Raw genomic sequence first — 22,766 nt, forward strand, 5'->3', positions numbered from 1 at the left:
ATTTTTGGGTGAACTAACCCTTTAAGAGAATGTTAAAAAAATGTGTGATTGAGAAAAACTGTAAAATACCAAGTGATTCATTGTTTTTCTGATGGATGTCGTTTTTTTACAACTCATTCAGTCAAACTGATGGACAAGCCTTGTTATTTGATATGATTTGTGTCCTTTCTTTAGAGTGGCAGTTCCCAAAAACCAGCACTCATATTTTAAAACGCTTGTTCAGAAAAAGGTTGGATATTTCAAGTAGTTCTCTGTTTGTTGTTCTGACCAATTGACAAAACTTGTGCGGTTCAGTATTGCTACAGGAATGGCTGGAATCTCTTGTTTCCTTTACAGATTCCAGTTTTACAGTTTTGGTTGACACTTGCCCACAGACAGACACAGCTTTACACTGGATGACATTAAATGACTGTTTATTGTCTTTAGGTAGTCTTTTACATAGTCAAACACATCAAACATTTATAAAAATCAACATTAAAAAAAATAAGTTCTAAACAGCTTTAAGCTGCTTTACAATATATTGTATTGATATTTTATGGAAAGTTGTAACCCACTGCCCACCCCTTTAACAAACAAATGAAAAACAACCATTTTTGGGTACCAAACCAGAGCTGTCAATAGAAAAAGCCCAGCACCGCAACTTTAGTATATTTATATATTTTCTTTTATACCATTTAATTTCTACTAAAGCTCAAAGGGAATGTGCTTTAATCATTGTTTTGTTAAATACAAATGTTTTGAAATAAAAATAAATGTAAAAATAAAAAGACATTTTACATAACATTAATTTCATACACATAAGCATTATTGCTCGGAATGTGGGTTTTGTCTTTGTATTTAAATGCACTGCAAAGGAAAACCACAAGCTTCTAAACAGACCTTACTAATCAGACTTACTTATTTTTTGTTTATAAGTGACTAAAAAGCGGAGTGAAATATACTGTAAAAATGCAATCTTTTCTATAAACGCCTTCCCAAAACATAGTTCACCTGATGCCAACAGTGATTTATGAATTGTCTTTTACAGTGTTGTACATTTCAAAATACTAAAAAACATTATCATCTATCAAAAACATATCTTCATTCTTTTGGGATGACTAATAGGGTGTTCTCGTATGTCTGCTTGTTACTAAAATACCTTTGAGCTGATTTGCATAAACTGCACTGCAATGGCCTCAGGGTTTCCAGAATTGCATAGAATCTGCAAACAGTAGTCTTTACAGAACACACACACACTGAATGTATACATACAGTAAAAAACTGGAGAGAAAAAAGAACTCATGTATAGTGCACTACATATAATGAGAAGTAAGCTCAAGGGCATTAAAACCAGTTTTTCAAGCATTAATTTGCATATTATCCATGACCTAACATTTTGATAACATGCTAAACTTTGTGTGACCATGGATTTTGGTTCATCTGGACAGATGATCTACCAAATCCAACGTTACCAATAAAGGACTCTGTGGTGGATGCCATGCCCTTTTGACCACCCTTCTGGACCATACTTGATCCCCCTTTATTCTCCACATAAAGGACATTTTGAGATCCACCATGAGTGGAAACACCTTTTTGGAGGGACCCGTGAATCACCTGGCCCCCTTCCATGACCATCAGGCCCTGAGATCCAGAAACCCCTCTCGGAAGTGTCCCCTGAAGGACTTGGCCGCTTCTCACTCCCCCATCCACCAAGTACACTTGTGATCCAGACAGTCCAGAGTTGAGAGCCTGAGCAGATCCACCCCCGTCCACAAGCACCATTCTCTCACCATGATTCAGGGTATTCGCCGCCATGTTGGTGCCCTGGACTACAACCCCCTCAGCTACTGAGCTGCTGTTCAGCACATACATGTTCTGTCCGACTCCCATGGTGGGCCTTTCAGCGAGCAGTACCGTGCTGGGCTGCGGCTCGACCATGTAGTACATTTGCTGCGGTTGCATCAGGTACGTTGGAGCTGGCTGGACACTCGCGATCATTGTGGGCCGGTTGTCTGTGACAAGCACGCTCTCCACACGTGAAGATGATGTCGCAGCCATGTTGGAAGTCATATTCATTGTGTCTGTAGATATAGCTCTGTTTGTGGCTATATTCCCTGCATTGTTTGTGGCTATATTCCCTGCATTAATAACATTGGTGGATGAAGACACCACCTCGGGACGGTCCAAGATGGGTTTGGGAGGGGGAGGAAGGAGAGCATGGACCTCAGTCTTTTTACCTCCACATATTTCTGCAAGTGTGTTGAACTTTGGCCCAAGGTCATTCAGAAACTCAAGGTCATTGTTATCTTCGAGCATGCTGCAGCAGCCGACAGAGCCAACAGGAGAGCCATTCCCCTCATAACCATACACCATCGGTTCATTCTTAGCAAATCCATCCTCCAATCCTCTACTTTTCTGTAACACACATAGAACAATACATATATGTGATCCACATAGAGATAGATAGACAGACAGACATACATTTAGATAGACAGACAGACAGACAGAAAGAGAGACAATAGCAATCCTGGCGCCATGGGCGGGCATTGGAGGGCATGGCCGGCCCTATGAGTCACTTGTGCCCGCCCTGGACGAGCCTGTCTCCCTTCACTAACTCCACGTCACGTCCCACCAACCACCAGTCCTTGCTTGCTTGCACAATATATATTTTTTATCAATAGACTGTTATCAAAAGTTATCTTTTTGTATTTACATAACTCCTGAACAAAAATAAAAATGTGTTTGGTCTGATTTAAAAAACATTTTTTTTAAACAGATTTAATTGGTTTGTCGATAGCAAGTGTGGAAATGTTTTAGTGTTGCTGCGAGGTGCTATGGTTCTGCTGTGATCTTTCTTTGGAACTATTTCCACAGCTAAAATAGAACAAAACAGTCAATATTGCGTCTAAAATGTAAGTGACTTAATATTAATTACTTGTTTATTGAAATTAAGCATCGCTTCAGTTCAGGCAGGCCACGTCAGTCAAGCTCGCATCAGCTGATAGTCAGCTGTTCCTGACGTGTACCAATCCAGTTTCGACACACAAATCCAACATAACCTGTATTTAATCTGCCTTTGTTTCTTTCCGTACAGGTCTCTACTACCCCTTTTCCACCCGCATGAATCGGGTGCTAGTTCAGAGCTAGTGCCAGTTCGGAGTTGGTTCAACTGACGAGCCTTCTAAGAACCGGTTTGCCTTTCCACATTCTAGAGAGCCACCGTAGAGCCAGGTCTTATGTCACTGTATACGTCTCATCTATCTCAGCGACGCTAGCGGGAAACACAAACACACCAGGCTTGTTCGAGACACAGACCGATGCTGCACAGACCGATCAGCGTATGATATCAAAGCAAGAGTGCAAGAGTGATTCAAAAGCATAAGGAGTCGTATGCTCTCGCTGTACTTTGATGTCATACGGCGATCGGTCTGCACAGCGCCGATGTATCTCGAATAAGCCTTCCATCAACAATCAAGAACATTGCATTACTATTGATGCACATGGCTTTGTGATCCTACATCGACATCAAAACACAGCGAATCCAACGCATTCGTGCAGCTCAGCGTAATTTGTATAGACGGAGATTACAATCAAGCAGCTATTAGCTCGATTAGCTGCTATTTCAAAAATGTCGGTCATTCAAAAATGGTGTTGGTCTTGTTGGTCACGGTAACACCGCCCCCAGCCCCTGACGCAAGCGGCTCTTACTTCTAGACCAGCAATGTTTTGATGCTACTTAAGAACCACTTTTCTTGGTTCAGAGTTGGTGCTTTGGGTGTCAAAAGACAAAGAACCGATTTGAAACTAGGCTCTGGCTCCGAACCAGCACTCAAACTGCCTTGGTGAAAAGGGGGTATACATGGCAAGCATTTTTTTCCCTCATTTGTTTGTCTCGACTGTAATTGTCAATTGTAATTATGTATGCATAACCCCAGAGAGGTTGACTTGCTGTTCTCCCCGCTCTGTCCAGGCATGGCTGCATGGACAGGCGTGGGGAGTTTTTGCAGAGAACAGAACCAAACCCGAACTATAGAATTATAGAAATCAATGTCACATTTTCAATTGTGATGGTTTTCAGCATTCTTGGTGTTGATGTTGCTTAACTGTATCATATGTCAAATATAAATACTCCACATTTTGAATTTTTACCGCAGTATGTTTTTCTCAGTCGCTTTGGTACATTTCTCAGATCAGAATTGAAATTGTCAAAACAACATGTTCAATCTTCACATCATTGCAGTTTCTCATTTCTTTGAACATGTTGCAAATGCTTTGATATATCCATGCAAATTATTATGTACAATTCTCTGCTGTTTCCTACATTATCATGTGCTTATGTCATGTTTATAACAATGTATTATAATGGGTCTCTGTTGAATAGTCTCACCCGCCACAACATTTAGGCATTAGTTGGGGACACTAAATTTTTCAACTAAATATCGAAATAAATCATTAAACTAAATTAACCATATAAACTAAATTACAGATCTAATTACTGATCTAAAGCCCACACTGTCACTGTATGATAATTGAAATAAACTGATGACATCACCGTTTTCTCCAGAATGGCTAGACGGCTGAATAAAATTATGATGCATTATTTTCCTGTTTAACACTGTAAAGCTGCTTTGAAACAATCTGCATAGTTAAAAGCACTATATAAATAAAGTTGACTTGACTTGACTAGTTCATAGCATTAGTCTTTACATGCAAAATGGTTGAACAACTTGTCCTCATATGTCAAGCATATTTCTATACATTTCCATTAAACTTTTTTTCTAAAGATATTCGTTGTGATGTGATTGAGAATTTGTGGCCCAACAGAACGTCAGGAGGTGTAGGAAGACTGCACTGTAATTCCTACAGCACTGCATGTACAGTTTTCCCAAAGGAGATTGTCCTATGTTCATATTTCTACTTTAGTTTTTTTTGTCTTTGTGCTATGCAGTGCTGTCTTTTCCTGTCTGTATGGTCTGGACATTTACTTTTGAGAGATGAACTAAGGATTTTGAGCAAGAGACTGGCTTTTGCAGGTAATCCATGGTGTTTTGCTATTTGTACAAATTGTTTTGAGAAACGCACTTACTGTTTTGCAAATGTCGAAGATGATTTGAGAAATGTACCAAAGCGACTGAGAAAAATTGTATTATTCACTATTGATCGCCACTTAGACTAAATTAATGCAGAATCAATACCGCGTTTTGGTGATTCCCTAGTCATTTTTTATTATTGCCGTTTTATTCAGGCTATGCTACTTGTCTGGTCGGGCAAGTAAAATTTTTGGATCGGATGGATGGATGGATAGATAGATAGATGAACAGGTAGATTGATTGTTCATATACACATCATCCTGTAAGTAAATTTTACCTGTGAATAGTATTCACCCAGGAACATGCCAGACACAGCCATTCCGTCAAAATCTCCAGCCATTTCTCTACTCATATGGTTTTCACTTCTCCTCATTGAGTCCATGTAGGCCATTTCCATTTCATTGTAGCCTCGGACACCCATTATGGAATTGGATTCAAAGAAGCCTGCTGCTCCTCCTCCTCCTCCTCCAAAACCACCACCACGCATACCAGCCACATCTTTGGATCCAAAACCAATCATCCCACCACTATTATCAGGAATATCAATCGGTACTGGAACATCCTGTCAGAGACAAAATGTTTTTATTTATTTAGCTTTATGACAAAAATATAATCTCAATCAGATTTTTGTTCCTGATATCATATCATACCCTGTCCTCTCCCTGGCCCTCAGTATGGTATGAGATGAGATGCTCTTTAGCTTCATTGGGAAAGTCTTTGAAAGCTCCAGGCATCGCAGCGGCTCCACACTGACAGAGCAGCAACAAGAGTGGGATGACTGTAACAGAGGAGAAATACAGCGTTTATTTCAGCACCATAATAACAATCAATCATAATCTGTTCTGTGAACTTAGTTACTTACGCAATAATGCAAGCAATCCAAGGAAGAGCAGGCCGATTCCAGCAGGTCCAAATGTTGACCCCTTCTTAAGAGTTCCTGTTACAGTTCGGTCACAAGCCCCCTGGCTCGTACAGGTACACACTTCCACCACTATTTTCTGAGGTTCTGGACATCCCAACCCCTGCTGGTCCTTAACATCCACCGTCAGCTCATGTTCTCCCAGCCACATCTTTTCTTGGGTCCGGAAGATGGCAGTGGTATCTGATGAGAAGAAGAACAGAAGATCTCAAACACAGAGTCACTAGTGACATCATATTTTTAGTACTTCATATTTTTGACTTCCTATCTTAGATAGATATATATACAGATATATATATATAAATGGATATAAATGTGATATAAATGTGTATACCATTTAAATGCTCGATTGACCATTTCCACTTAGTTCCTTCTGGGACAACATTGAAGGTGAATGGAGCTCCATTGGGTGGTGCATCCTCATCCACTGCAGTGACTAAGACTGCGTCCTTATCAGTACAAAGTGTCTGGACTTTGCTTGACAAAGTGGGGCAGTGGTCATTAAAATCCTCTACCTGGATGGCAATGGTGCCCGTTGCCGTCTTGGAAGGCAAGTCTATAAGAGAAAAGCAAATACATATTTTTTTTAAAAACAATTATATTTTATATTTGTATTTAATATAAACATTACAATACTATGATGTATAATACTTTTTTTTTTTTTAAGTTTCAGGAAAGCAAAATAAAAGAAACCCTTCAGGTTACTTTCACTTAACTTAGTTAAAAAAGAAAGAAAGAAGATGTAAGTGAATGCTTTACATTAAATATGAAATATTGTTAATTGGTATTTTACAATATAACTTGCAGATGTTTACATTACTTATTCAAACACCACTGACTCAGTAACTATTGTTGATTTAATGTGAATATGCCGCCCTCTTCAGGACATGTTATGTATCTGCAATGCCATTATATTAAACAATATGGCACCCTGGAAGTGTGATTTGTCAGCATATTTTGGTAGTGAGCGACATATCTGGCAAAACACTTCAAAAACACTTTTTTGTATAAAATATTAGAAAATTAGAACAGCTGGCAAATCCACATCCTTATAAAACCACAAAGATTGAAAAGTTGTCCCTTTTCCCTGGAACTTGCCTTGAGTTATGCTGTAAATCGTGGCATAGTAGGTGCTGTTAACTAGAAACTTGGACTCGCGGTCAGGAGCCTTGTTCATTCGAACGGCCCCAGTTGTCTCATCTATGGTCAGCCAGTTATCTGGGTCAGATGCTTTAATATACCTATAGGAAAAGGGAACATAGTTCAGGCTCATTTATCATTGATTTAAGTACTGTTTTCTTTTTTCTAACTGTTTTGATGTAAACATACTTTACGTTGGTAGCTTCCTTTCCGGTGTCTGTATCAATAGCCGGGTACCTTGTGATGATTTCATTTCTATCAAAAGTCTTGCCCTCTGAGATGGGAACGGCTTTTGTTAGGGGGATAAACTTGGGTCCTTCCGGTTGGTTTTTCACCTTTACTTTCACGTTGTACGTCTGACCGGCTGGCGATGACCATGAACTGCTACTTGAACCTCCGCTGCTGCTGCCACCGCCTCCGCTGCCACCGCCTCCGCCTCCGCCTCCACCGCCTCCACCACCTCCACCGCCTCCACCACCTCCACCATCTCCACCATCTGCATTACTGCCCCCGTATGGGCGGACATTTATTCCTGATCCTCCTCCAGTTATAGAGGGGTGAAACGGAGCTTTGTTTACTGCAACAATGCCAAGATTCAGGTCTTTGACGTCCTCATAATCAACAGCCTGCAGGGGAAATGGACATAAGATACTTTCTTTAGGCAAATGGCTGAGAGTATAATCTGATATATATATATATATATATATATATATATATATATATATATATATATATATATATATATATATATATATATATATATATATATATATATATATATATATATATATATATATAAAAAAAAAATATATATATATATATATATATATATATAAATTATTGAGGTTAAATATATACATTTTATGAGGTTTATTAACATTAATATGAGTTCCCCTAAGCCTGTATATGGTCCCCAAGTGGCTACAAATTTTGATAGGTGTAAACCGAGTTCTGGGTGTCCTGCTCTGCCTTTGAGAAAATGAGAGCTCAGACAAGCTGATCTGGAATCGTCCCTGTATGCCGTCATACGGGGAATGGTTACATCCCCTTCCTCTGCTTTGCCCGCTCAGAGAATTTGTAGAAAATGGATTCCGTTTATTAGTCGCAATTTCAGCACAGGCTTTACAAACAGACTTTTACTATATGGATTCAACAGCACCGTCACAAACAGTGAGTGACAGTGTTCATTAATGCCTGATCTGTGATCAGTGATTTCTGATGTGTAGCTAATCATTCAAGTTCACACAGACTTTCTTTCTAAATCATTTAATACTGTCAGTCCCGCCGCTGGCCGTCTTGATGCCCTAAGTGTAATGCATCAGTGAATCAAGCCAGTGACTAAAACAATAAACTTCACATTGTTTCTCTCAGTAGCATGAAACAAATCTGTAAAAGTGTGATTAGACTAAATGCTCTCTTTATAATGTTCGGATCTGTCAATCACGCGTCGTGAGTGTATCTACACAATACACACAAACTGTCGTTATAATGAATGACGCTGTTATGCTGCACAACAAAGCTCTTCATGTCGATATTGTGTTTGCTGTTAGTTGTGGTCAAAGAATTTTGTGAGAGAAATAGCGTTGCGCTGATGAGATCACTGCATTCACGCGATCAACAGACTGTCTGTGTACTCAATGCTCTGCAGCCTCTCATGTGATGGGAAAAGATCGAAAGATAATGCTATAATAAACACTTTGACGATTCGTGATGGTAAAAAAAAAACGTAGTAAAAGTATTCAAGAGGGGTTCCACGTTACACAGTTCGTAGAATAAGGAGGAAGAAGACAGGGTTGCGTGACTCGTGTTTATTCAGAACTCTCAGATACAAACAAAATGAACTCGCACTCACAGCGCTCTCAACAACTCGGTACAATAAAACTTTCTCAGCTAGAGTCTTTCTGGTCCACGAGAGCCTACTGACAGTCCGTCTCTCTCTGGACTGAAAGTGCTTGCAGAGTCAGACGGTGCCTCGCTAAACCACGCCCCCTCCGCCACATAATCTAATACTCATTTCAAATGCAAAGATGTCAGCCAATCACAACAGTGGGCATTTTCACTGAAGTCTCACATCAGACACGCCCCTCTAAACAGAGCATTCAAGCCAGAGTATCAGTATCAGTATAGAAAAAATGCTTTTTATTTCTAAATTATGAAATTTTTTTATGTAAAAACTAGGGGTGTGACGAGACACCTATCTCACGAGACGAGACGAGATACGAGATTGGGTTCACGAGAACAAGACGAGACAAGATTTTTACATAGTATTTTAAAGAAATCCTCAATGATGAAATACATGACTAGAAAAATTGTTTGCAGGTGCATTTGAAATGATTTAACTCATCATCTTGTAATGAATGTCATTTCAGTTCTACTTTCTGAGTATGAATTATCATATGCTTATGCAGCAAAAGACAACAATACTCAAGCACTGTAAAGGTTTTGCCAAAAACTCAACTGGCTTCTTTCCTGTATGATTGTCTCTTCAGACCTTAGAACTGCACATGAGCTTCTTTTTGACCTCCTAACTGAACTCCTTACCACAAATTGATCATAGATATTAAGTGCAAACAAGAACTATAATCAAAGTACTCAATATTCAAAGTGCACATAGAGACCAAATTTATCTTCAAGCATGATACAGAGCTACGAGATGGTTACAACGGGATAGCTTTTATATTGAGAGATATTCGCGTGCCTCAAAAACGCGCTTACTTTCACTTTGAATTTTCGATCGTGCGTACTCTGGGAATAGGGAGCGGTGGTGCTGAACGCGCATTTTAAGTGCGCTGATAGAATTGAAGCGACTGTTATCCGCCTGAATTAAATAGTTTTTATTTATATAAAAAGCAAAACTAGAGTGGATGCGTAATGTAAACGTAGTGTTGGCCAATTCTATCCTAACTTCACCCTCACACTCCGTCATGACATTATGACACAAGACAGCTTGTTGTCACTGTTTAGTCTGCACGTGGCACGAGTCACACCCCTAACCATACTAACAATATAAGTACACCTCAGGAAACATTATAAAATAATTTAAAAGGACCTTTAATGTATTTTTAAATGCAGCGCTGATGAGCATTAGAGATTGAGAGATTCTCAAAAACATTAAAGAATCTTACCGACCCAAAATGTTTTAATTTTCGTGTATGTCAATTCATCATTTTGGATCTGTGTATTGGGTGTTGCTGTGTAAATGCAGCCTGATGTCTATTATGTCAATATTATAAAAAAATATTGAAAAGAAAAAGAGAACTGGCCTTACTTTATGTCTTTACCTGTTTACTTGAATAATGACTTAAAAATGACTTGTTTACTTCGTTGAAAATACCTGAAGGTTTGTTTCAATTTGATAATATTCAATATTCAATTTGTGAATAGCAAATTCGTTTTTTTCATGTGATGTCAAAATTAGCATTGAGACCAACATTGGTATGGATACTGACATTTTAGGTATCATGACAAACCTACTAGAAAAAGGAACAGAAATACTGGGGGAAAGAGAAAGAAAAAACATTGCACACCGTGTCAAGCATCAGGACTGCCTCATTGGTCTTTGGGTCCGTTTTAATGCTGAAGTGTCCAGCCTCATTGCCTGATGCAATAAAGCAATTGGCCGCCCAGTTGTCCGTGTCCTCAAGATCCAGGTCGTTTGCTTTGAATCTCATCACCTCCACATTCTCTGTATTTTCCTCAATACTAGCCTCAGACTATGGAGAATGAAAATAACAAGTTGCAAAAATTGCAGGGGACCATGTATTCACTACAACATACTAAAACCATGTGGATGTAAACAAAGTGTAGATATATTCTTACTGGGCCTTCCAATATAGGCACATTATCATTGACATCATTGATCTTGATGGTGACTGTCCCTGTGGCGGCATTGCCGCCTGAGGCGCCATTCAGGTCAGATGCTCTGACAAGCAGGACATACTGATCATTAGTCTGAAGAAAGAGACAGTGTGGAAATAAACAGGTGGAATCATTTATATACCTCTGAAAGTGCTAAACCAGTCAATGTGTCTTTGTTCCTGTATTCATTTAAAAATGTAAACAATAACAGTCCACGTAGGGTGGAACATCTGGCACTGACACAAAGAAGCTCATAACTGCTGTCAATGAAGAAGTGCCAGTGCAAAAACATGGAGTCTGTAGCATGTTGGATATCATACACATTTGATACAGTGATCGTGGCCACTCACCTCTCTATCCAGGTTAGGATTGATAACACGGACTGTCCCGTCATTGCCAACTCTGAACATATTCTCCCCACCTGGTTGCTGATCAACAATCTCATATTTGATTTGAGAGTTTGGGTTTCCTGGCTCATCAGCATCAAAGCAATTGATCTTCATCACTTCTTTTTCTGTGTCCATGATAAATAAAAGTACATATATTTTAATTTAAAACAAGTTCTTGTTAAAACAATGTGCTCTTTTTATTCATTTTGGTCTGCATTCATTAATTAATTTTTTTAAACAGTTTTTTTTTCTTTATAAGCATCATGTAGTCATGTATATATATATATATATATATATATATATATATATATATATATATATATATATATTATATTATTATTATTTTTTTTAAACAACTTTTATATATATTGCGGTCAAACAATTAATTTCAAAAATTGGATCCATAATAAAAGTTTGTGTTAACATAATAAGTGTGTGTCTGTGTTTAATTATTATGTATATATAAATATGTCTATATTTCAGAAAATATTGCTATATTCATATATCAAATATGTATATATACATACATATTTTATATATAAATATAGCAATATTTGTACATAAATGTATGCAAATATTTATTAAATATCTATGTATGTGTGTATATTCAAATATACATAACAAGTACAAACGGTACACAAACATATATTATGTAAACACTAACTTATATTTTGGATGTGATTAATCGTTTCACAGCCATATATATATATATATATATATATATATATATATATATATATATATATATATATATATATATATATATATATATATATTATTATTATTATTATTTTTTTATTTAATTTTTTTTTACAAATACCTTGAATTAATATTCATAAATATCCTTACTTTTTTGGGGAGTTGCACCACATGACATTTTACAACCTGAACTAAACTTATATTAACAAGCAATGAAGCCATTTTTGGGGACTTTAAATTAATTACAATAAATAAATGAAAAACATGCTCATCATAAAAGAGGTGAATGCAAATCCTTCATGACCCCCTTTGATCAGAAATAAACCAGATTATCGATGTCACAGTTTAGATTTAAATATAGCCTATTTATTATTAAATCTGATTTTGAAACATTGTGTTGCTTTCAGCTTCATGGCAGTCAATCACTGTTATTGGATAACATAAAAAATTAAAATAAAAAAAAAGCCAAAATTCTGTGACTTCTCTTATACTTGCCTTAAAGGTCCCATGGCATGAAATTATCATTTTATGAGGTTTTTCAACATTAATATGAGTTCCCCTAGCCTGAATATTGTCCCCAAGTGGATAGAAATGTTGATCGGTGTAAACCCGAGTTCTGGCTGTCTTTCTCTGCCTTTGAGAAAATGACAGGCCAGACGAGCCAATCCTGAAGTCTCCTGGTTTGACGTCCAAGCAGGAACGGTTCCCTCCCTTTCCTCCACCCAGAGAATCTGGCACGCCCATGCAAACGCGAGAGAGATCATTGCTTGTGATCGAGTGAACGCTGGCAGTTTCTCAGTGTTTGGATGTACAAATGAAAACAGAAGTCTTTTTTCAGTTCCTTCTGATCTGTGATCAGTGATTTCTGATGTGTAGCTAATTATTTATTATTCGTGCACACGCTGCGGCTTCTCTCTCTCCCGACAGAACGGTGTTTTCGTGTTTTCTATCTTGTGAGTCAGTGTTTTTGTACGTCCTCGTCGTGTCTATCGGTTCTACAATGTGCATACAGTCATTACATCTTTAGAGATAAACCTTACACACGCCGAGGCTCGGGCTGCACTGTCCGGTCGGCCTCCAACATCCCCGACCCCCAGTACTGCATCTGGCCCACAGCGGAGGCGCCTTACGCGGCACGAGATTAAGCAGAAGGGGGGTAAGCGTGAGCGTATCCGGCTAGGCTAGCCAGCTATTCCCACAATAAACTGGATTACATTCGATTACTGCTGTTGTGTCTTTGTTTGCGCTGTGTACTCAATGCGCGTCACTGACGCTTTCCATATGATAGGAACATCTAAAAATAATGGTATTATCAACACTTACTCATAACTCGTTCATCTCGACAGCTGTAATGGTACTTTGCATGTGTTACAAAGTTGGTAATAATGATGAAGACGGACTCGGCGTGACTGAGACTCGTGTTTATTCAGAACTCTCAAATACAAACACAATAAACTCGCGCTGACTGACAGCGCTCTCATAACTCAGTAGTTACTATAAATAACTTTGTTAGCAATCGCTGAGCTCAGTCTCTGGTACATTAGTGATGTCCGGTTCGCGAACGATCTTTCTTTTGAACCGGTTCTTTTTAGTGAACCGAATCAGTTCACCAAATCGGACTGAATCATTCTAAACGGTTCGCGTCTCCAGTCAGCGCTGATCCATAATTTACTAAAGTTACTAACTTTCTGACATGAGTGAAAGTCCCTCCGACTAGAAATAGACTAATAACCTGAAGTATATGCTGTAACTAAAACAGTTCACTGAACTGAGACAAACAGAACCGATGTGAAGTGAACTCAGGTCCATTCGTCTCTCTGGCAGCAGCTCGTGCCTGCTCGAGCCTCGTAGACCTCGTTAAACCACGCCCCCTCCGCTCATATCAAATGCAAAGATGTCAGCCAATCACAACAGTGGGTGTTTTAACTGAAGTCTCACAGCAGACACGCCTCTTGTAACAGGGCCTTCAGCCACAGGGCAAACAGCAATATAGAAAAAATGCCTTTTATTTCTAAATTATGATATTTTATGATGTACAAATCATACTAACAATATAAGTACACCTCAGGAAACATTATAAAATAATAGAAAAATGCCATGCCATGGGACCTTTAAGTTTACCTGCAAATAGCAATACAGACGCAAGGGTGCTTTTTACCCAAAAGTGTTGGACATGCAGCATTTATGATTTATAAACGTTTTTAAAAAAGCGGCTTTTAATTGTCTCCTAGAGCTCCAGCGGAGATAATGTTTGAGGACCCTTTTAGGGAAAGGGCTTATGCAAAGTACAAAATTTATGGATCATAACCCGCCAAATTGGCTAGTGTGTTGAAACGCGTTACCCGCCACCGTGGATTTTCACCCGCATTTGGCAGTTTGACGGGTGTTAATTTCAAATCCTGATCATAATCACTATCACATTACATTTCTTTCATAATCACAGTCACATTTCTTTAAGCTATAACAACTGCAGGTCACATACCTACTGCACTGCGTTCGTCTACAGCTCCTAGAGTCATCGGACCAAAAACAGGCGAATTATCATTCTGATCCTTCACTTTTATTCTTATCCCAATGTCATTCTCTGCAATTGTGCCATTTATGAACGTAGCAACCCCTGTAAGCTGTGGAGGAGGTGAAGATATTAATTGCAAGATCACTAACCCTTATCAATAAGCGTAGGTATTAAAGTCAACTTCATCAACATCATCAATCACTTTTGTCATTTCACTTACATTGTATTGGGCAATGGTCTCTCTGTCGAGGCTCCCCGTTATTCTTACATAACCAGTTTCAGGATTCACCACAAATAAATTGTACGGCTCCATGCTTGCACCGACGCCCTTTAGTGAGTACCTCAAATTTTTCATTTTTTCATCTTCCCTGTCTGAGCGGATCTAAATCAATTAGAAATACATACATTTTTAGAAACAAAAATCAACCACGCCCACAGTTCCCCCCACACACTGAAATTAAGCATTGCAAATATCAAATGCCTAAGATATTGTTGCAATGTATATCCCACATGTGATGTAGCGACATCATTGTTATAATCATGGCTTTTTTTATACTGGTCATTTCTTATACCGTATCGTTCAGCATATAAGATGACCCTGATTATAAGACAACCCCCCTTTTTGATGTACATTTTGTAAAAGGGCTTTTTGATAAAGAAAATGCTTTTATTTGAAAATAATTTTGATACTGCATATTTAAGTATGGCAAATACTGGTCAAATTTACCAATGATCACATTTAGAATAAACACTTTTTGGCATACCATAAAAAATAACCTGTAGCCCATCTGAATTATATAACATTTAGGCTAACCATCTCATAGTGAAAACCATGTAGCCTACTAAATTTTCAATAGCAGTAAAAGTGAAATCTTATTAGTTTTGAAATCTGGGTACTGTCAGTTTGGAATTTGGTTTTGTCAGTGAGACGCGCAAACATTGACAGTCACTCTTAAGACGGTAAGCTTTTCTTTGACTGTTTGTATTTTTAAGTGTCTTTGCAAGTTTGCAATCTTCTAACACTCTGACACTGTATTTCTTGCCACACTCGTTTTGTGAGTATTTGGCGCCACCTACTGTTGTGGGTGTATTATTGACAAGTAAAAATCTAGACGCTGAATATAAGATAAACCAGTTTTCCTTCAGATGTATTTATAAAGAAAAATATTGTCTTAAATTTGGAACGATACGGTATTTGTGAAGCAATTTATGTAGTAGTAAAACTGTGTAGTTGGTTTTATGTAGTTACTAGTAATAACAGTCAATTATGCATTTTTACATGCAACTAACCCTAAACCAAACCTTAACCCTAACCCTAATTATATAGGAAGTTTATTACTTTTACTTAGTACTTAATTGTATCATTGTTACAGTGTAATTATATATTTAAGTACTGAGTAATGTTTATTAACATGTATAGGGATATGGTAGGATTAGGGTTTGGTTGAAGGTTAGTTGCATGTAATTATGCAAAATGTACTGTTATTACTATGGTATGGTTACTATGGTTTTATTACTGCTTATAACATGTATTAACTTTCTAATAAAAAAGGTCTTATATTCGGAACAATACGGTATTTGTGAAGCAATTTATGTAGTAGTAAAACTGTGTAGTTAGTTTTATGTAGTTACTAGTAATAACAGTCAATTATGCATTGTTACATGCAACTAACCCTAAACCAAACCTTAACCCTAACCCTAATTATATAGGAAGTACATGTAGTTTATTACTTAGTACGTAATTGTATCATTGTTACAGTGCAATTATATATTTAAGTACTGAGTAATATGTATTAACTACATGTACAGTATAGGATTAGGGTTTGGTTGAAGGTTAGTTGCATGTAATTATGCAAAATTTACTGTTATTACTATGGTAAGTGCATGTAACATATGTAACAAGGACACTGTCAAATAATGTGTTACCAAATAAAGTGTAACCGTTTTATTATTGCTGATAACATGTATTAACTTTCTAAGAAAAATTATATTCGGAACAATACAGTATTTGAGATGCAGTTTATTATAATTTGGACATAATGTTAGTTCATGAAAATAAAACTGTTCTTTGTGAGTTCATGTTAGCTTTAACTTAAAATTTTAATAATGTAGTAAATGTTTGAATTAACATTAACTAAGAATCATAAATACTTTAGAAGTATTTTTCATTGTTAGTATGTTAACTAATGTAGTTAACTAATGTTAACAAATGGAACATTATTGTAAAGTTTTATTTTTTTCTTGTACATTGATCATACAGTAATAATTATGCAAGCAATATATGAATTTGTTTGACGCAGAGAAAGGCTCACTCACTTTAGCAATGAACTCTCTCTTGGTGTAATCGATATTCTCCTCTAGGATTTGCGGAGGGACGATCCATTCTCTCTTCTGCCTGTGGAGGGCCACAGAGTTTTGGAATCTGGCTTCAGCCTCAAACACAAGCTGTGGGAAAACAGAAAAAACTATTTATGAAAACTGATTTATTCTGACAACTTTTTTTCAGTTTTCTCGCACACAACAGGAAAGGAGACAGGGAGTTATATTTGTTACTCTTCCTGGTAAGAACGTTTTCATTAGAAAGATTTGTAAATGATTCATTATAAATGATCGAAACTCTGTGGTTGCAACTTGCATGCATGCATAGTTTGACACTAAAGTCATCCTGTCTCTGTAGGCACAATCAAAAATAAGATCATTAATATGAAATTTGAATGAAATGGGTTGACGGTAATATAATTATATAAACCTCAAAAGATTTATAACTGCAGAAGAAGCACTGCAAAGAAGCCATTACTTCAATCCACTTCAGTAGACTTTTAATTAGGAAAGATAAGATGAAGAAATACTTGGCAAAAGCAAAATGCATTCCATTTAACTCAAGATCACCTTAATAAGACCACACACATCTAAGATAAAGCATGTGCACACACAATGGTTGAAATAAAATTAAAAAAAGCCTTTTTCCTATTTATATTAAGTGTCTTTAATCAATTTGATACAACACACCTATTTTGTATATCACCAACAATGTCACAATACGATACACATCATGATACTAAAGTCACGATACGAATCACAATATGGATAAATTTGGAATATCTTTTAAGCAGAGTTCAGTAACAGTTAATATCTGTTTATTGAATAACCAGTGTTATAACAGTTGTGATAAGTGAAAAATCATTTTGTTTTTGTTATTCAAAAACAATGAGTTAAATGAATTAAATAAATTGTCAGGCACACACACACACATCTCTCTAATGCTGTAAACTATGGGAGTCAGTTGTAGCCTACTATAATAACCTACTGAAGGTCAAAAATGATCTGATTTGTACAAATAGTTAAATTACACTCAATCATGTTTTTTTTTTAAAATAATATAATATTAGCTTTAGAAATTACATAATCATTTTCTACTCCATTTCGTTTTTTACATTTAAATTTAAATGGTGGCTGTCATAAAAACTTGCCATATTAATTCAAACATGCATAAAATATAATATTTAAAAAACATAAACAATTATAATGAATAGGCCTATGTAATATATCGTGCATATTTTTAGCAAATGCTCCTCTCTATAGTCCATTTTTCTAGCTCACTAATTAATTTATGGACGCTGGATATGGATTTTCTGAGGTAAATGTGACGTATGTGACATTGTTTACAAGCATTTACTGATGTCTTTCCGCTTTGAAACACTGATTGAGCGATCACATGAGACATGATATGGATTTCGGTAAGTTTACTCTATCTCTTAACAGACTTTCAGATGCATATTCATGTTTATTTCTGACTGTAACTTGTATTAGGCGGAGGAGAAGATCAGTGCGCAGCGCGCTGCCGCTTCTCATGAGCTGAGCTGCATGCGCCAGAGCGCCTAAACTAATTAATGTTTTTAAATTTCGCAATAAAATTGACGTAATTTGAAATCTGAGACTTTATTTCATATCAATAGTAACATAGCAAAAAGATTTAATGGATGGGAGTAACAACTTTAAATCCTCTTATCCATTTTGAATGTCTTGCACTGCTGCTCGCTTTGTTAAAATTGGCACCACTTGACTCCCGTGATAATTGGTTACATTCAAAAGCACACAATATCAATACGGTATTGATATGTGCATCGTCATCGTCGTATCGATATTTTGAGCACAGCCCTATGTTTTTACATTGTACTTCTATTAAAAAATACAGCTATTTAATTTATGTAATTACATCTATAATTACACTGTTGACCCTGCCCTAACCTTACCCTCAGCAAAAGTGTAATACATGTAAACAATAAGTAGCCTACTTTGTACCCAACTATTTTTTATCCAAGTGTGACCAAAAACCCATCACAATCCTATCCCTATTACTCTCACAAATATAATATGTAATGTCTGGTTATCTTTCATTTCTGCCACTATCATTTCTGCATTGTACTGTACAAAGATTCAATACTACTACAAGTGCTCCCTGCTCCGTGTTTAGTGATACATGGAAACACATGGATACATGGATTGTGTGTAGTATACAAGGATTAAGTAGTTAAACATAGAACAAATCGTCATATGAATGAGTAAAACCTTTAAATTTTTTTACATATTAAGACAATAAACAGCATGCATTTGGGTTTTTGTGATTAACCCAATAGAGAGATGTTTTACACCACTTTCTCTCACTTTCTCTCACTCTCTCTCTCTCTCTCTCTGTAAGAAATGCATCAAAATGTGAACTTTCATATACAGGGGAGAGCGGGGCACAACCTAACTTTCCACACATGCCAGGATGACGAAACTTAGTGTAATTACTTGCCATATTAATATTATTTAGAGAAAAAAATACACCAAAATTTAAAAATCTTTGGAAGATATATCTGAACATTTATTTAACCATAGCAAAAGTAATTTTCTTACTTAAGTTTATTTTTCATAATGTAACACTATTACAATGTGCCCCTATTAGAACTATGCTATTATATTCTATACTTTTATGAATTCTATTGAGAAACCATGAGCAAATGAATGACTAAGAGTCAATGTTCAGAAGTTATTAATTATTATTATGGTTTTAACTGTGATGTATAGCTGTGTTGTCAAACTCAAAAATGTGTATATTTGTAATGATTAAAACATGCCATTATTTTTTTTGAAAAAGTTGATAATTGTATTTTATTGACAATTTTTTTTTTTTTTATATTATATTATCAGATAACATTTTAAGCTGTCATTTGTTCATGTGCCCCTCACATGTTACAATGTATCCCACCAATATACACTGTATTAATTAAAGAAAACCACATAATTGTACTAGACGTGTGAAATTAATGTGAAAAAAAATAATACTCTGAACCCCAAGTGAATTTACACAAACTGAGAAATTCAAAAAGCGTTAGGTTGTGGGTTGTGCCACGCTGATCAGTGAATTGAACTCATCTTCATAAGAATTTCAGTAAATGTCACTGAGAAAGTACTTGAGGTGCCAGAGGGAGGGAATTTCAACACGCCTGAAATCGAAAGGATAAACTATACAAAACTTGCAGATCCAGTTTGACTGCTGTAGTCTGCCAGACAGAGCTTGTCCTGAAATGCCTATTACAAAAATACATCACGGTAAATAGTGAAGGTTTCTGTCATTAAAGTTTCCAGCAAAATACTAGTTACTAATGTAAAACCATAATGAGTTTAGAAAAATGTAGAAAAACTAAAAATGTATACACTGATTGACCACTTACAATGGTGGCTAATTTCATATCATAGGCACTGTAAGATTCAATGAACTTAAATTGTTGCCTTGGTTTATTCAAAGTGACAATCTGTGATGTCTGAGAAGTTCACTGTACATTATACTGCTTTCTGATAGATGGAAATAGCTGTTATGACGAAATTTAACTGTTTAGTCTACCATGCCATTTTTAAAATGCATTTATGACATTAGGCCTAGTTGCCATGGTACATTTCTGTAAAGGGGGTGGGCAATTTAGTCGATTCCCCTCCGGCATTTTAAGTGTTAAAGAGAGACACGAGCTCAATATAAGTTATTTTATTTTTTTCATATTAACGTTATGAACATACACATCGAGAGTAGCTACTATAAACAAACTACCAAACAAACATGCTAAACAAATCCAATTTCAGTATTATGAGAGACGCTTAGCCTACGATTGTTTTGGTTCACAAAACGACGTTACATACAAACTGGAGAAAGACTAAAATTTAGCTGACGTTAGCCTTTGTTAGCCTGCTTATCTGTTGATAGATATTTAGAAACACGACAAACTTACCGATAATACAAAGCAAAGCAGAAAAGCGACAGCAGGCGATATACGCCGGGCCATGGCAGGAGAAGCAGACACGGTAGGCTATTTCCTGATCACCTGAGATCCACTGCTGACTTATGGAAAAGTTTTAATAAATCCCGCTGAGGCAGATGCGCGTCCCGAAGCTGTTTGATGCACGATATGCGAATGAGATCGATCCGGACCGCTTTAGAGAAACTCTTTATTTATTCTTTCTCCCACACCCCCACCTTGCGGGTTAAAAGGAGGACCTAACGTCACAAGGATGGGTGTGTGTGTGTGTGTGTGTGTGTGAGAGAGAGAGAGAGAGAGAGAGAGAGAGAGAGAGAGAGAGAGAGAGAGAGAGAGAGAGAGAGAATATATAATTTTCACAATTACATTAGGCTACATCATAAAGGGTCGCATGGGTGTTCTCATTCAGAGAAGTATTATATAGGCTATATACAAGATCCATGCGGTGTCCTGTATGAGTAACATCACATGGAAAATGTATGGTTTTATTATAGTAAAATTGTAACTATGGTTTTTGGTGGATTGATTACCATTTGTACAAAGTTTTACAACAAAAACATGGTTAAACTGGTTAAACTATGGTTAATTTCAAGCTAAATAAATTAATAATATATTATATCAGTAAAAGAATGTCTTCAATTAAATAATATTTAAGTTGTGAATCTTAAATTAATGCATTTTGTAGGAATATATAGCTAGGCCTTTAAAAAGTGTTATGACAGTGTTATGATGAAATCTGTTCAGAAAGTGAATTTAATGCTTATTTATACAAATTGTTTTAGATATATATATATATATATATATATATATATATATATATATATATATATATATATATATATATATATATATATATATATATATATATATATATATACAAATATAACCATCATTTCACATTAAATTTGTCCCAACGAGTGCCACTGCGCCAGGCATCCGCTTTATCCATTTGAATTTTATACAAGCGCAACATCATGTGTAGGCCTACAGTAGGCTCTGTGGAGAAACTAGCTGAACCAGACCTCTATCTCCGACAATGTGAACGGAAGTGTTGAGGTAAACTATAGGCTGCTGCCTACACAACCATATTCAGCTATGAGGTCGCTGTGGTCTAGACCTCTGTATTTTTCAGAGGTGTATTTAAAAAATTTTGTAAAATAATTTAATCAGATTAGGCATCAGATAATGAATTGTGTGTGTAATTTACATATTGTGAATTAATTTATTAAACGTATTTAGCGTTCGTAGCCTTCAGTGAATTAACTAAGAAAATGCTTCATAAAATATAGGCTAAATATCAGTTATGTTTACTTTTTTCACCGACACAAACGAAAATGAAAAGACTATCAGCCAGAGCTCAGCTTTTGGAGGGGAAGAGACAGGGCAAAAGAAAGAGTGATGGAAATGAGAGAATGATGAAATGAGGAGAGAGCAGGTAAATCTACTGCCATGGTTTTAAAAACTTTTTTTTTTAAACCTTCAACCATCTTAAAATGCACATATGTAGATAAGAGAAATAAAAAATGGATTGGGGGACCATGCCCCCCGGCCCGAACCCCTCTTATTTGGGACCTCTGTGGTTTTAAAACTCCTTAAGGCATTTGTATGGTCAAAAGTTGTTGCCATTTCTGGAAACCTGTTTGATTTGACCTCATATCTGGAGTTAATGTGTTGCAGTCTGAGATATTTGATAGGCCTACTTAATATTAAAATTGAATATTCAGACAGTATATACTCATTGTATCTCTGTGCTTTGATGATTTTGTTTTTTAAAAATAAGAATTATTTCTGTGGTAGAAAACGTTGTGGCACCAAGATCGTCTACTATGGCCCTTAGGTTTGTTATTGCCCCAGAGTTACACGTAGGGTGTTATTAATCCAGGC

General features: G+C 36.5%; 1 protein-coding gene across 1 annotated transcript; it reads right to left on the bottom strand.

Moving 5' to 3' along the window:
• Positions 1-388: 388 nt before the first annotated feature.
• LOC307135266 (desmoglein-2.1-like) lies at positions 389-21,098 on the bottom strand. Its single transcript, XM_079831547.1, has 14 exons — positions 20,856-21,098; positions 16,906-17,034; positions 14,810-14,971; positions 14,557-14,698; positions 11,337-11,500; positions 10,948-11,079; positions 10,656-10,841; positions 7,318-7,754; positions 7,087-7,229; positions 6,323-6,544; positions 5,932-6,171; positions 5,720-5,847; positions 5,347-5,631; positions 389-2,394 (listed from the first exon to the last, which is right to left on the bottom strand). Exons 1-14 carry the CDS (start codon positions 20,907-20,909, stop codon positions 1,387-1,389), a joined length of 3,432 nt encoding a protein of 1,143 aa, XP_079687673.1. The 5' UTR covers positions 20,910-21,098; the 3' UTR covers positions 389-1,386.
• Between the last annotated feature and the right edge of the window lie 1,668 nt (positions 21,099-22,766).

The sequence above is a fragment of the Gobio gobio genome, assembly GCF_949357685.1.
Source record: "Gobio gobio genome assembly, chromosome: 12".
NCBI classification, from domain to species: Eukaryota; Metazoa; Chordata; class Actinopteri; order Cypriniformes; family Gobionidae; genus Gobio; species Gobio gobio.

Excerpts from the sequence above, each read along its gene's own strand:
- LOC307135266 (XM_079831547.1), bottom strand. The coding sequence starts at position 20,909 with ATGGCCCGGCGTATATCGCCTGCTGTCGCTTTTCTGCTTTGCTTTGTA. Across the intron at positions 11,080-11,336 it reads ATCCTAACCTGGATAGAGAG|ACTAATGATCAGTATGTCCT; the intron begins GTGAGTGGCCAC and ends CTCTTTCTTCAG. Across the intron at positions 10,842-10,947 it reads TGCCTATATTGGAAGGCCCA|TCTGAGGCTAGTATTGAGGA; the intron begins GTAAGAATATAT and ends CATTCTCCATAG.